General features: G+C 35.4%; 2 protein-coding genes across 4 annotated transcripts; one reads left to right on the top strand and one right to left on the bottom strand.

Moving 5' to 3' along the window:
* Nucleotides 1-3,089: 3,089 nt before the first annotated feature.
* LOC147858624 (uncharacterized) lies at nt 3,090-12,171 on the top strand. The gene is made up of 18 exons (XM_087326067.1): nt 3,090-3,223; nt 3,638-3,998; nt 4,755-5,220; nt 5,335-5,988; nt 6,365-6,511; nt 6,982-7,143; nt 7,246-7,428; nt 7,525-7,638; nt 8,298-8,407; nt 8,511-8,623; nt 8,980-9,041; nt 9,714-10,016; nt 10,442-10,594; nt 10,667-10,818; nt 11,086-11,194; nt 11,293-11,352; nt 11,585-11,728; nt 11,840-12,171. The coding sequence occupies exons 1-18, from the start codon at nt 3,112-3,114 to the stop codon at nt 11,891-11,893; spliced, it is 3,459 nt and encodes a 1,152-aa protein (XP_087182193.1). The 5' UTR covers nt 3,090-3,111; the 3' UTR covers nt 11,894-12,171.
* Nucleotides 12,172-14,439: 2,268 nt separating this feature from the next.
* On the bottom strand, nt 14,440-15,826 carry LOC147858623 (methionine-S-oxide reductase). Of its 3 annotated transcripts, none has more exons than XM_087325381.1 (3): nt 15,718-15,820; nt 15,387-15,474; nt 14,440-14,892 (listed from the first exon to the last, which is right to left on the bottom strand). In XM_087325381.1, exons 2-3 carry the CDS (start codon nt 15,440-15,442, stop codon nt 14,532-14,534), a joined length of 417 nt encoding a protein of 138 aa, XP_087181507.1. In that variant the 5' UTR covers nt 15,443-15,474; nt 15,718-15,820; the 3' UTR covers nt 14,440-14,531. The 3 variants fall into 3 exon arrangements, with proteins under 3 accessions (XP_087181507.1, XP_087181508.1, XP_087181509.1); XM_087325382.1 differs by having other exon boundaries at nt 15,387-15,452; XM_087325383.1 differs by lacking the exon at nt 15,387-15,474 and having other exon boundaries at nt 15,718-15,826.
* Nucleotides 15,827-15,891: the final 65 nt, after the last annotated feature.

The raw sequence follows: 15,891 nt of genomic DNA, 5'->3' as shown, positions 1-15,891 counted from the left end.
ATAGGTGACAAATCAAACTCATCTTGTTCCTACCTCACGAGTCGCAGTACTCACATCATTTTCTAAATGTTGATTAAATTGTTGAATTCTTTCTCTGTGTGACTTGCCATCTAGTTTCTCAAGTTGGCGCATTCCCAACTTCTTCTCGAACATTGCGAAGTAGTTTTCTTCCATTTCTAGACCGTGTGAAGTGTTTCATCCATTATGGTTTTTTACCATGAGAGAGTGAATATCTTCGGTGCCAATGTGGGAGAGTTGCGCTTTATGGCCAATGGAGAGAGTGTACCGTTCTTGCAAATGGTAGACATTTGTTTGTAGTGAAACTTGTCTTTCTTCTTCTTATTATTGGAGCCAAATAGAAACTCAAGTACATTCCCTCTCAAGTTAAGCTTTCTTCGAACAACATTCTCGTAGGTACATTTCGAGAGATATATTAACCTTTTTGCTCGAGTGTATACATCCTTCTTCCATACCAAACACACACATGGTTCAATGTATATGTAGTAAAACTTGTATATTCTAGATAAAAAAACTCAAGGAAATTGCCCATTTATCTAAACATAAAAGTAAAGTAAATAAGCTTGAGTTCCAACATGGAGAAGCATGTTATCATGGTGGTGCCTTAAGGAAATAAAAATATTATATTTAACATGTGGGATGTCATGATTGAAAATTTGAAGCTGTGTATTTTCTATTCCATGTGTCCTATCTTCCTTATGGATGGAAATATCATTTGTGAGGTTTTTTGACATAGAGGTAAAATGTGATTTGCTTTCTTCAAACTTCTATTCAATACAATGTGAAATTGTGAGAACCGACAAAAATGTGTTGTAAAAGTTAGTGTGCGGAAGCGTTAAACAAACCGGCTCTGCAAGATAGCAACAGAAAATGAGAAAAGGTTTAATGGAGAACTTAACGTAGAGAATACGCGTGGGGGAGAGAGAGAGAGAGAGAGAGAGAGAGAGAGAGAGAGAGAGAGAGAGAGAGAGTAGAACATAAAATTCAATTCAAAATATCACTTTGAAAACTCTGTACATACAACATGCTAAACAACACTATTTATACAAGTCCTCAAAAGGACTCATAGAAGTACTATGTACTTCAATGCTCATACGAGCAACTGACACTAACTACGAGACAATGATTACCTAGTAGTCTAGGCTACTACTAGGCTTCCGGTTCGCACTCAAATCTGGCTCTCCGTCCGGCCGGTTGTTTCCGATGCCGATCCGGCTTTGGTTGAGCTTGCTTGCTCAATATGTGCCATGCAAATTGTATCCATGTTAGATTGCTCAAAATGGTTGCATGAATGTATTCTTAAAACATAAACTATCCATATGCTTTGTGTAAACAATCGTTCATGTTAACTCAATCTTAGGTTATTTGCCATGAAATGCATGCATGGCCTTTTTGAAAATGAGGCAAACATATTTTCACCACGTCAAAGAGACAATTGTGATGATGATAGTGACATATTGTCATCTTTAGAGCACCAATACATTAAGCAAAGAGCATGGGTACATGAATCCAACTTGAAGAAACTATGCCAAGTGAGTGCATTAGGCGATCAATGGTAGAACGCATTTTGGTATAAATGTGGGATTCTATAGCCAAGGACATTTTCATTTGCAACATCATGACTAATTTTATTTCTATGCGATAGAGACTATCTATTTATCACAATGATTATACAGGGAATCCTTAAAAGTTCAAGATGCAATAAAATAAGTACCTCAAGTAAATAGAGTAATTTTTATACAGATTTTTGTAGAACCAGATCGGGAATTCCAAATGGTTATTACATTAATGGGGAGACATGTGCGTACCCACCCACCTTTTCTCATAATTTTTTATATTGCAAGCGATAAGAATAAGTTATGTAATTTCCAAAGTACATTACAATAGGATCAGAATCATCATTGGAACCATCATACTCACTGACCATCGATGGACAAATCGAATCAGCCATCCAAAATTGACTTCCGTCCTTATATATTCAACCGAAGAAAAAGCTTTTGTAACGGTCGGGCGATAATAAGAAGTCGTGGCAAAACCGGTGCCCATCCACAAGAGAGTGGTTCGACCGTTGCATGTTGAATGGGATAGTCATAATTTATAAGTGTCCTCTATTTGCTTAATTGTAAATGACCTTGATTAGAAGATGATGATTGATTGTCCACAATAAAGTAATTTCATCATGTCCAATAGAATATGACAAGGATGCCAATTCTTTTGAATGAATGTTGTAATTAAGGGAGCACATAATGCCAATGGGGGAAATGTATAGGGATTGGACCATTTCAACAATATGTGGAAAGCAAACTCGATGGCAGTGGAAATTGAAGCATGGTATCAAGGTAGGATACTCAAACTGACAAAAAAATTCATGGAAAAAACACAATGTACAAGTGTCATTGCTTATGATTGAATACCCCATCTCACATTAAATAATAAAGAGAATGAGTTGAATGGGAATGTTATCGGGGTGTGGGTGGCAAACAAAGGGATTAGATCTAGCATGTCTCGGGTGGGTGTGAAGTGGGAGAGGGGGACATAGAGTCTACTTCACACGAGCTATAAACGCCCCATCCCACATAAGAGAGAATGTGAGTTAGGTAATAGAAAACGTATAACGATATAGATGGCGATCATAGGCATCCAACATGGCATAGGTGAGGGTAACTACCCGAAGAATATATCGAGCGTTCTTGAGAGCCTCCTATGTGTCACTTCAGGACCTAGTAAAAGTGGTGCAAATAAACGAGAGAGTGAGTGGAGGCCAAATGCATGTAGAAGAAGAAGAACACAATGAATGGGCTAGTAGCTTCACCACAATGAATGGGCTAGTAGGTTCACCACTATGTATATGTACATACTATAAGTCTATATGTATAGCAATAGGGAGGGGTATTTTTGGAGGAATTTGTAAAAGTTGAAAGAATACACAGAGAAGTTAGGAGGGGTATTTGTTTCTGGTCAATCGTAATTTCCTAAATCCTCTCTTTCCTTCTCATTTTTGAAATACATACACATACATAACTCAAGAAAAGCCGAGGTTGGCTACACTGTGCTGTGTAACGACTTCTCTCACTCACAGACAGACAGACAGACATGACGACACCGTCAAAGAAAGGAGCCATGAAAGCTGAAGACGTCCACCCTCCTCTCACGAAGTTTCAGGTCCGCCCATTCCAATTAGCTTCGGATGAACCTGCAACAACAGGTAATTCTATCTGGCTGTATGTGCGCGCGCACACATACATATACATATGTATATATGAATACTTTGATCATACTGATTATCCACATCTACATCTTCCTAAAGGATTTATCTAATTCTTGATGATTTTTCTACATATACAATGAATCTGTAATTCATCTTTCTTGATTTGAAGTATATTTCCGATGACCATCTGCATTATGTAATTCCTAGGCATAACCCTGAAGGCATGAACGTTTTGAATATTTTCTTTATAGATGCAGTGGAATCTGTATTTCATCTCTCTCGATGAGGGAACATAAATGCATACATATGTACATGCACTCATACATATGCATGCATACATGCATGAATGCATCTATCCATATATCTAGCATTAATGGCAACACAAATGTCGTGGTTTTCCTATGAATCTAGATGCAGTAGACATGGAAACGAAGGAAGTCCATGCATATGGTGCAGGTCTTGAATCTATCTCAGCTGTTATTGGTCTTCAAAGATTCACAAACTTGAGGTCTCTTTCTCTTCATGGTAACCAAATTTCAGTTATAGAAGGATTAGATGGATTGCATCACTTGGAAAATCTCAATTTATCATCAAATCGCATCAGAAAAGTAGAAGGGATTTCTCATCTCTCAAATCTTAAGGTTTTGGACTTGTCAAGCAATTTTATTGAAGAAATTCAGGGCTTTGGAGGTCTCACTTCGCTTGTGAGGTTAGTGCTAGCTCACAACCACATAGAGAAACTCAGAGGCTTGGCTATTCAAGATGGACCTGGGTACGTGAATCGGTATTTCAGGATTTTGCTAGAATTTTTTAAAGAACTTGGTTTTATGTTTACAAGTCTCATGAAAACTGTATTTTTATGTAGAGAAAGAAAGATACATTTATGTCTCTAAAAGATCATAATAGCCAATCAGACCTAACAGAGATATATTTTACCGATGAAAGTGCTTTTCTATATTGGTAGAGAAAATGTGTCTCAACCAATGATAATACTTGCTTGTCTAGGTATTTGCTGGTAATTTTTTAATATGAACCAGTTTTCCAAACATAACATTTTATGATTATATTCCAAAGAGACATATATCCCAAATTTCACTAGTTCAGGTCAGGGCAAGTAATAAAAAATGTTGGGCTTTTTGTCTTAAAATTTTATGATTATATGTGAAGCAATATAAAATGTTGAGTTTTCATCTTCCAATTTTATGATTATATGCCAAAGAAACATATATCCCAAATTTCACTAGTTCAGGTCAGGGCAAGCATTAAAAAATGTTGGGCTTTTTGCCTTAAAATTTTATGATTATATGCCAATGAAACATATATACCAAATTTCACTAGTCCAGGTCAGGGCAAGCAATAAAAAACGTCAGTCTTTCATCTTAAAAGTTTATGATTATATAGGAAAGAAACATATATCCAAAATTTCACGAGTTCAGGTTGAGGCAAACAATAAATAATGTCAGGCTTTTCATCTTTTTATAGGTAAAATATGCTATTAGAGAAACTAAAGATTTTTAAATGTGATTAGGTATTCACTCAAGTACTTGGACATACATGACAATAAAATCCGCTCGCTATCTGAGCTCTGGTTTCTTGTGGGGTGTGTGAACTTGCAAGAATTACTTCTCGCGAGAGGACAACAAGTAAATGCAGTATGCAAGGAATCCATGTATGTTGTGACAGTAATTTCTATCCTTCCACATCTTGAACTGTTAGATGGTCGATTGCTTCAGCCTCAACAGTCAAGTGATGTGTTTAATTGTTTGAGAACGACTAGTATTTATTGCAATACGCCCTTCAACAGTATGCATGCGGATCAGCTCTTATGCTATCTTAATAATAATAAGCCATTACGCCCTGTATACCATGAGAATTACAGATGTCCTCCAAGAAAACAGGACAATTGTCATTATTTGCTGCAAGGGAAGGATCAATTCTGTTCTGATATGCCAAAATCTTGGCCAGAAGGTTTAACACATATGGCCCAACCAAAGGCAAGCATTTAAAAATTCCTGCATTTATCTTCATTTTGATACAAAATGTTTATCTATCGTCATTTATTATACAAAATGTTTCTTTATAGCATATACCCCCACTGATTGCACCAGGAGCTCTCTTCTTATTGGCAACAAATGGATAACAAAGAGGAAGAGATGTGCATTATGAAAGCATCAAAAGGATCTCATTTACGTCAAAGAAAGACCGACAAAGTGCAAGACAGCTTGAACAAAAAAACATCAAAAGGTTCTGTGCCACGTAACTCAAACTGGACTATTCCAAATGAAAAGGAATATAATTCACACAAACAGGACTCCACTTCACATATTGGCCATGCCAAAATCATGTTTCAAAAACCAGATGACACTAATGCACATCCCAAAGATTTGATATTTTGCGAGGAAGAGATATCATCTCTTGAACAAGTCACTGGCAATTCTTCTACTCAAATTGATCATGATCTGATTGGATTTTATAGGAAGAAAAAGAAGAAAGATTTAGGAAATCAGAAATCACATAAATTATCAGTTGAGAAATTGGATCGTCTAAACTCTATAGAGGCTCGCTTGAAGTTCCTTGAATCTTGTACTTTACATGCTTGTAATACTTTAGATGCTGTTGAAGATGAAAGTCTCTGTAGTGCACAAAATTTAAGCGAAGAAGTGGAAGAAAACAAGCAAAACAATATCAGAAAGAAATTGTTGGATCAATCAGAGAAAGGCATTATAGATAACGTGGTCCAAGTTATGGAAGACTCAGACAAGGTGAGAGTTCATACAGCTATTCTCTTTTGAAACTAAATAAATTATAAATTCAATTCATCACAAGGATATGAGATTATATGTATTCTAAAGTGATTCTAAAAACTCTCCCTCCCTCTCTGCCATTAAGTTCCACACAAAGGAAAACCTCAAATGTGCCTTCACGAATAGTCAATATATCCAGGTGATCCACCGGCAATAACCACATTGCAATACTTGAGTTTTGTGTCTGCAAAGAAAAAAGACAAATTTATTTAATAAAATTACAATTAACAATATTTTATATCTCATGTATTATGGACATCCTACGTAGGAATGAAGTTTTTATTCTAGAGGAGATCTAGATATTCTAATGCTAGTTCTTGATGAATTCATGTAGGCTTTAAAAGACTTTAAACATCCATCAGATTTTCATACGTCTAATGAAGCTGCCAAGGTGCGAGAAAACAACTTATCAGCAAAGGATTCTGTATACACACAAACCGACATGTTTGAAGGATCTAGCACTGGGGCAACTTGTATTGAGGCACGCTATCTTAATGCTCTATTCAGTATCTTGTTGTCAAGTCCACTGGTTCTTGAAGCATTAGACCGTGCAAACATCGAAAATATACTAGAGTGAGATAGTACAACTGTCACCATGCATACTGGCCATAATTATGAGGGAAAAACTCTGAAATACTTGAGTTTTTCTTTGTTTCCCCAAATGCCTTTGATCAGCCTCTGAAAGATAAATTATATGCGCTATTTGAATAATTATATGCTTAATTCATCCCCCTCTTCTTAATTATATATGCTATTTAGATTGTCAAGTTTATTCCTTTTCTCTCTCTTTTGGGGATTGACCAAGGACATTTGAGGAAACAATGGGAACTCCGGGTCATTCGGGGAAATAAATTAAAAAGCAGGAGTATTTCAGAGTTTTCCCTTTCCATTATTCTTGTTTATTTCAAGCCAATCAAACTGCTTATTTGATCTATTTGCATGCCAAAACAGGTGAAAGATAAATCTACTGATGTCTATTCTGCAGAACTCAAAGAAAGAAACAATAATTGCATTGGTTTGCAAACTGAGGAAGAATCTAGCAAACAAAAAGAGACACCTGTAGAATCATTAATAGAACACCAAAGAATTTCTGAACTTGAAGCAGAAATGAAGGTGTTGAAGCTCTACTATTCTTGTCCTATTATGTATAGTGCTGCCTTTGTAGACATTTTTCTTTCAATATGTTTCCAAATATTAAAAAATAATTTGTATCAGAAAAAAGATGCAGAAATTTTGAGATACAAAGAAGGCATAATGAAGATGGAAGAAATGATGAAAGTAAACGGAAGCTTAGGTTCTGCTTTACATCATGAACGTCTTCTTGAGGTTGTTGTGACAGCAAAGACAGAAATCTTGTCACTTAAGGAAACATTAGATGCAATGAAGCATGCAAAACAGGTTATTAAATAATCTCTACAAATACTCAAGATTTTAGTATTCATGAGAAAGATCTGACACTAGTATTTATGAGAATGATATGACACTTAATTACAGGTTGCAGAAACTTCTCTCAGAGATATTGTGTCAGAAAGAAATCAGTTGAGACAGGCATTGTCAAAATTGAGTAAATCCTCACATATTAAGATTCAACATCTTAATGCTGAACTGGTTTGTTCTTGAACCTTGGTTTTCCTTCTTGTTTCATGTTTCCTAATACCGTTTCTCTCAACTTCGAAGAGAGGAATGTTAGGATAATTCTAAAGTTGGATCTCCTTGCTTTCAGTAAATCATAAGAATGCATTACTGAACAAAAGCTGTCAACTTGTATCACTTTCTGCTGATTCCTTCTGGAAAATCCTCTAATTTCTCTTGGATGACAATTATCTTATGAACTTTTGTTCCTAATATGAAGGTTTCCATTGTTGAATTCACCTTTTGGCATTTGGTTTCTTGGTATTAATTATATCAATCATCAGATGATGCGATTTTTCTGCTAAACAAGTTTCAAGGATTTCATAAAGTTCTGTATTTACAATTCATAAATAAAATTAAACGTGAACAACATTATGAAGCTAAAAAATATATAATAAACCAAATAGTAGAGGTCCTGAAGTCTGGAGACGATGAAATGCATTTCTCCATATGCAAATTGTAATGGAGAGGTATTCACTACCAATTCTTTGAGATTAGTGCATCTTCCATATGCACCAGAGACTAAATGCCTCTTATTCTATACAAATTCATTATTGCCAAAATCCTCTTTTGTTAGCAATTGAAGTTCTGGATTGTTTTGATATCTTTAACAATCTGTGAATTATCTGGAACAGGAAACATGCAAAGATAGAGAGTTGACAAGCAGAGAAGAAATTAAGACACTATCATCTTTATTGAATCTCGAACGGATTGATTTCCAAAGGCAACTTACTGAATCAAAATTGTATGCTTGTTGTTATAATTTACTACAGCTTATTTAATGAATGTGTGTTTACTTCAATATGATGGTATTCGTCAATAATGGCGAGTTTCTTTATTCTACACAGATTTTCCGTAAGCCGACTTCCACAAGTATTTTTTCTAGGGCTCAACTCACGAGAAGGCACTTTAGCCTACCAGCATGCACTTGTTGGACAAGAAGGCAGGGTCATTGATTCTGGTATAAATGGAAAGAGCTATTATTGCTTGTATTATGTGCTAAGTACTAGTTTTGGGGTAAACTTTTAAGTATCTCAACAATACCCCATAGAATGGCCAATCACGTTTTTCTTGTTTATATTGGGCTTGGTCTATATGTCAATTTTCGTCAGCTCTTTTCTCCCCTGAAAATTACTTGGGACGTTTCACTTGAGCATACTTGAATCAGAAAGAGTGAAACACTGAATTATTGGTAACTTCATTGCGAATGCTCATATGAACATCGACCTATTTGTGCGCTTTGAATTTAGCAGAAAATACATGGAAACCTTTTCAGTTTGTATTAACTTCACTCTGTGAGTTTGTGTTTTTATTCAGCAGAAAATACATGGAGAACTTTTGAGGATAGCAAAGAACTTGCATTACCTCCGCAGATAAAGGTGAGAATCTGAAAATTAGGTAGTATATATGTACATATTCTCATTTATTTCTATTAATTTGTAAATGTGTGGGAGAATTTGATGCTTATAAACTCACTGTCAATCATTTGTTTCAGTTAGCACATTTATTGATAGGAAGATAGCAACATATCTATGTTTCATTTTATTTTCTCCACGTTGTTCCATGACCTATTCTTTGTTTTATCTCTATGTTCTATCTTTTGAAAGGCTATACCTGACATATTAGTTTGGTTCATACTTTTCCTTGTTCTTATGATAATAACCTTATGTGACAATCATGAAGGGAAACTATTTAGGAAGTCTCTTTAAAGGAAAACAATGAATGTCATTTGTCATCACAAGGAAGGAGTGTCTCTTTGGAGGAAAATAATGAACGACATCTGTCATAGCAAATGATCACAGATTACACAAAGGTTCTGTCATATTGATGATTGATAACTCTTACAATAATGAATAAGCACGAATAAACTAAATTAAATGCCACAAGGATACTAAAGGTGAAAGAGCTTGAGCAAAGATTGAGTTTCCAATCTTTTGGATGCTCTCAGTGTTTTTATTTATCACTGGTAGTATTTAGACCTGTAAACTTTTTTCATTTTTGCAGCTGGGTGGAGGCTTTACTCTTGATGTTTTGGATGTGATGTGATGCAGGAAATTGCTGAACTGAAAAAGGAGTTGGAGAACATGAGAGTGCAAAGTATGAAATCAGAACAACTCACAATAGAGGTTGAAATGCTTCGAAAAAAATTAGAAGAAGCTGAGAATCATATAGCAGATAATATGCAGAAGAGAATTGATTCCTTAACATATGAAAATGATCAGCTCTTGGAGCAGAATAAGATTCTTTCTTCAAATTTGTCAGAAAACAATAAACTTTTGGAGGAAAATAAGAATTTGTCTTCTATGCTGTCAGAAAATGTACAGAAAGTTGTAGCCACTGAAGATGCACTTAGGGTATTCCAAACATACACTCAAATTTTTACCTTTTACATTATCATTTGCATCATATGTTCTAATTTAATATTACTTGCAATTAGCATAAGTCTCATCCCTTGTCATTGGTGGCAGAACTTTTGTTCATAAATCATTATAGTGTTCCAGTTATTTTATTTGAGATTAGAATCATTCAAATAAACAAGGCAAAACAGGAGTGACTGAAAGAACCCAAAGAAACCAGAATAAGAGCAGAATGAATATGTACTGATAATGACTCTTCTAAAATTCTTCTGGTATTGGAGCTGGATTTTAGGAAGCAAAATGAATATGTACAGAAATTAGCAAGTTTCACGTGGTTATAAGAATTATGCATGTGCATGTGACATGTTTGCATCCTTTTATTCCCTTTGAGTAGAAATGAAGACTGGAAATATTGATGCCAGATAAAGAATAAAATGCTGGACAGCCAAAATGATAGCATCCGAGATCTTAAGTCAGAAATAGTAGCCTTGAAGAAATGTATAGCAGACAAAGTTGCAGCGATGGAAACAATGGAACGGAATTTGACAAGGAAACTAGAAGAGGAAAGGGATAAGGTGCTGAGAAAGTTCTTGTATATTTCATTCTGATTTCTTATATATAGCTGTGAAAGAGACTTGATTTTTCAGGTTCATGAACTCCAAAACGAATTGGCTGAAGAAGAAATAATCTTCTCTCAGATTGAAGAGGAATTGAAACGGGAAAAGAAAGCTAACGTAGAAGCCGAAATTGCAAAGTCTTCATTACTAACGAAATTGAGTGAAAAGGACGAGTTATTAAAGTATGTACTTATATTAATGCATGAAAATGTTTACTATGTGAGTGAAAAAGAAAATGGAATTGTACAGAAAGGCATTGGAAAACTGTCTGAAGACTCTTACATAACATTCATAAATAAGATACTATGGTAACATTATTAATGATCTGGAATAAGATGCTAGAACATCAAATAATCATCAGATTCACGGATTACTAGCCATTGATTCAAAGCTCAAGATTTCTCGTGAAATCGTAAAATGCGCTCATTTCATGTGTTCTTTTTTTCCAGGTTTGTGGAAAGCAAAATAGAACATGCAAATCAGCTTTATGAAAGTAGAGAGAAAGCTGTTATACTTGATAAAGACAAGGCCTTAGAAAACCTCCAGCTTGTAATTAGGGTATGTTGCACGTATAAGGTTTAAGTTTGTCCTGCATTAACTTCCTATTATTCATGAATAAAAAATATCAAGAATCTTCTTGACTATGATTCACACAGGAAAAAACTGCATTACAGTCTCAATGTGAAGGTTTGATTGCAGAAAAGAAGGCTTTAGAGGTATTTATTGCTGTCAAAGCTTTTTGAAAAGGAAAGTGACGAAGTTCCCTTGGGATGAGATTAGTTAGGAAATTTCTTTTGTGGTAACCTAACATGGCTGTATCTTTTATGCATAAAATTACAAGGTTTCTTTTTTATTCCTTAAAACAAAAGGTCACAAGTCTGTATACATTTGAGCCAGACATGGTTCAAAAGTCCTGGATGGTTAAGCCCAAATTTTATTATCTTTCAGGAAAGAGAACAGAAGCTCATCGAATCTTTGGCACAACAGAGCAAGGAATCATTAGAACTATCGGAAAAACTACTGGTTGCCACCGCTTCCTTAAATGCCCAAACAGTGGCACAAGCTAAGATGAAGGATGCATATTCGTATAAGGTATATCACAAATTGTCCAATGTACATGTTGATTAGATTGTGGTTTTCACCCGTAGAAGAAACAAAGTACAAATTATTTCAAGAGTGACTGAACATCTTTGTGCTTGACAGGTGAATCAATTATCGAAAGTTTTGGAAGAATTACAGGATGTGAGTATCTCCTAAGTGCATCATCAAAAGAGCTTAGGTTGATTGACAAGATGCGTACGCAATTTGTTTAATGCATCGATAAAGACAAACCACATATTATATAAACATCTGAACATCTCCTAAGCAACATCAGGAAAATGAGCTTAGGTTGATTGACATATATGAATGATTTGTTTAACTCATTGTAAAACACATGTGAGTATCTTGTAAGTGTGTCAAAAAAATGAGACGAGATTTGTTGACAAAATGTACAAGAAATTTGTTTAATTCATTGATAGAGACATTTGAAATCTGGGTGAACTCTTTGTATCTGAATGGGAGCGTTACCAAAGTGGCAAATGCCTATTCAATCGTTTCCGTACATCTTTATTATGGTGTACTGAAGTTGTTTTTTTGTCTTTTCTCATAAAAAGATTAAGTAGAACGTCACATGTGTCCAAGTGTGTAGTTATCTTTGTACGCATCATATGATGAAGCTGGCAACATGGTGGTGTTATGATGGTGAATGTAGAGAAACAAGGATTCAGTTCTAAAGGGATATAATGTAAGGGACTTGTATTAACAAATATGCCCTGATTCTCTCAGTCAATAAATTAGAAGAAATGGATATGTCTAGGTAAAATCGAGGCAGGATTATGAGATGTTTTTTGGGAAGCATCATAAGAGTGCATGGTTGTGGCTTGAGATGTGCCAACCAACCTAAGGGTGGATATGAAAACAACATCTATGGTTTCCCATTAGAATGCCAACCATTGCCGAGAAGATATGCAAATTTGAAGCTAAAGAGTAGAACAACTCAAAACCACATTGGTTATGGGGCATAATAGTTTACCCATGTATACAAGAAGTTTCTTCAAAGTGGCCATCGTGACTTATAACTTACCACGTTATAAGTGCATAAGAGTAGAAGAGGCCATGTTATACTTTGATGCATAAGTGCACTTACCGCTTGACTCCATGCAACTAGGAAGTGTCAAAGTCTCACATTAAACTAATGTTAAGACACATAAAAGAATTTTATTTGCTTCAAACCCTACATTGTCTTACCTCAATAGACATTTATGGGAAAACTACATGGAGAAAAGTGGCTTTAATGGATGCAAACAAGAGGAAATAAGAACCAAAAGGTAGCCCCAAAGTTGGAGAACCAAAAGCTCCTTTTTACATGAGAGCTCTTGGCATTTTATACTAACTTGGAAATCCAAAAGGATCCCTTTCACATTACAAGCCCATTGAGCACTTGCAAAAACTTTAATAGAGCATTGTGTTCGGGATTTTCCATAGTTTGTCAAATTATTACATATATATAGATCCAACCTTGGATTCATCTAGGTTCAACAATTGGTCCCAATATATAGATCTATATTGGGTGATGACTTCAAGGAATAGGCCAAGGAGTAAGCAACCCACTTTTAGCAATGTTTAGCTTTTCAGAAAGCATTTGACATTGAGCCATGGCCAAAACTAATGACCTGACTACATGCCATGGGAGTGTCTTAGAATATGCAACCTACCTAACTATTACAAGGAGAATAAGGGCACCATAAGGAATGCCAAAACCAAATTATAGCACCGTTGAAGTGAAGCAATGATGCTTGATATTGTTCACCATAATTGGCCTTTACATAAACAAGCGCTCTCAAAATATATCGGATGAGGGGGAAGACCTAGTCTAGGAATGATATTGATATTGCTTGATGTCTACGAATGATATACATCATAGGTTTCATAAGAACATTGAAGCTCTCCATGTCCTTTCCAAATATAGAGATCCACCTAGATGCTCTACATGTCATATGACATATCCAAAGGATCACACATCAAAGGTTCCATAACCCACTCAAGCTAGAACAATTTATGCAATGGTGAAATGCTCTCATCTAAATGGATCACTATGGAGAGCTATTCTGAGAGTAAAATGAGATACACACTTCACAAAAAAAATGAGAGCAAAACTTAGAAAGCACCAGGGGCTTCAGTGGAGACTAACTCAAGCAAAGAGTAGTATAATCAAGATGAGGTGTCACATAGGTCATGGAGATGGCTGACTTGATCAATCTAACTTGCACCGTTTCTATATTTATTTGAAGTCTGTTTCTTTTCTTCAGCTAGTTACATTTTCATATTGTTTTAGTCTAATAAGCCACATTTGACTCTTTAAAGACATGGATATCATTTTGTATATTCTCTACATTCATGTCAATGATTATTTGCCTCTAGATTACTACTCAGACATGCTTCTTGACATGGAGTGTCCATTTCTAGCTATATTATTTCGTAATGGTGACAGCCTAAACAAGAAGATATAATGCAGTGATAGCCTATGCTTATCACCTAAGTTTTAATAAGGGCAATATGGACACCAGAGATGTGTAAGGAAATTAAAAAGGAACTTTATTCCCTGGACATGTTCAACAATAACGTCATATATGGGGTTCAGTATACATCAACTTTCTATTATCACATTCAGCCTAATTCATTATATCCATAGTTTTAAGAAAAATAAGTGTTAGCTTGAGGTTGGTCATTTTTTTCTATACAAAATTCACCTCAAAACTTGAGTGTATCTCAAGTATTAACTTGATTATATGTATGTACAATAACATAACATTTTTGTTAGTCTAATTACAAATGTTGCCATATAAGTACTATTTTATTGAGTATAATGTTGCAATGCTTTAATCTTCATCCGATATCGTTTATACCGAGGGGTTACTTGGCTAGGACCCATGAAATATTGTCCCGTACCATTGGTAACAGGAGGCCCATCATCGTAGATGTGACCAATTAAGGCACCACAAGAAATACAACAAAGCTTCGTTCTCTTGCGCTGAATGCCCCAATAATCCCGAGTTTCAAAAAATGGCATCAGCTTTGCCTCTTGTGTTTGACGAAATTTGCTTTCGTTTATTGAGAAGAACGACAAAGTGCCTTTATTTCCAGCTTCAAAATACTGATTTGGATTATATAGGTTACTTGAATGTAAATCCAAGTTTGTCCCACATTGTCGGCAGCTGCAATGGACATAGCCCAATGTTAATAATGCAGACGCTTATGTTTTATATCTAATGTTTTGAAACAATAAACCAAAAGTTATGATATGAATCAAGTATGTGGATATTTTTTAGTTCACACAAGATATTCGTATAGTACCCGATATATCAACATAAAACAAAAGCAATTAGGTAATCCTTCTTACATATAGATCAAATACCACTAGTCGGAAGGGTTTCAGACAAATGTGAACTTATACTGTAGCCTGAGACAAGAAGGCACCATAATCATCATCGTCTTAATAAAACATCACATTTATACATCATCATCATCGCCACCATCTTAATACATCGACTTGATACACCATAATCATCTTAATCTGAATACAATGTCTAAATATTGTGTGTAATCATTATTGTCTCTCCTATTTTCACATCACAGAATCACAATCCATCTTCTAGAGCATATATTTAACATCATCAGATAGGATGAAGGGTCAGATTCAGGACCTCACCGTTCACCATTCACCTTCCGCCATCGATCATCCACTATGCATGCATCATGAACCATCTCTCATCATCTGCCATCCATCATTCATCATCCTTCATCCTCCACATCATCATCGTGCAATTACACATCATACATCATTGAGCATTCACTGTTATAATTTGTTATCATGATGATCATCATCAATGATAGTCATTATCATGCATCACTTCATCCATCATTGAGCATTCATTATCAGTATCATCATCGTACATCATGGGCATCCCTCGTTCATTAAAACCACCATTCATCTCTCTCACTCTCTCGCAGGCTGCTTAAAAGGGAGAAGAAGGAATTACCTGAAGCAGGCTGTTTCGCCCATCCTGTGCAGAGGAAACAAATTTAGGTCCTGCGCAGAAAAGAAGAAGAAGAAGAAGAAGAATAGGAAAACGAAACCCTAATTCAAAAAACTAGAGTCAAAACGCGGCTGTGTTAAACAAAAGAAAGTGAGAACATTTGAGAGATTTATAAAA

This window comes from Azolla caroliniana, unplaced genomic scaffold (assembly GCF_043228905.1).
Source record: "Azolla caroliniana isolate FFs.n. ecotype wild unplaced genomic scaffold, voAzoCaro1.0.p SCAF_10, whole genome shotgun sequence".
NCBI lineage: Eukaryota > Viridiplantae > Streptophyta > Polypodiopsida > Salviniales > Salviniaceae > Azolla > Azolla caroliniana.
Note: the sequence above shows the minus strand (reverse complement) of the source record. Positions and strands in the feature narration are given on the sequence as shown.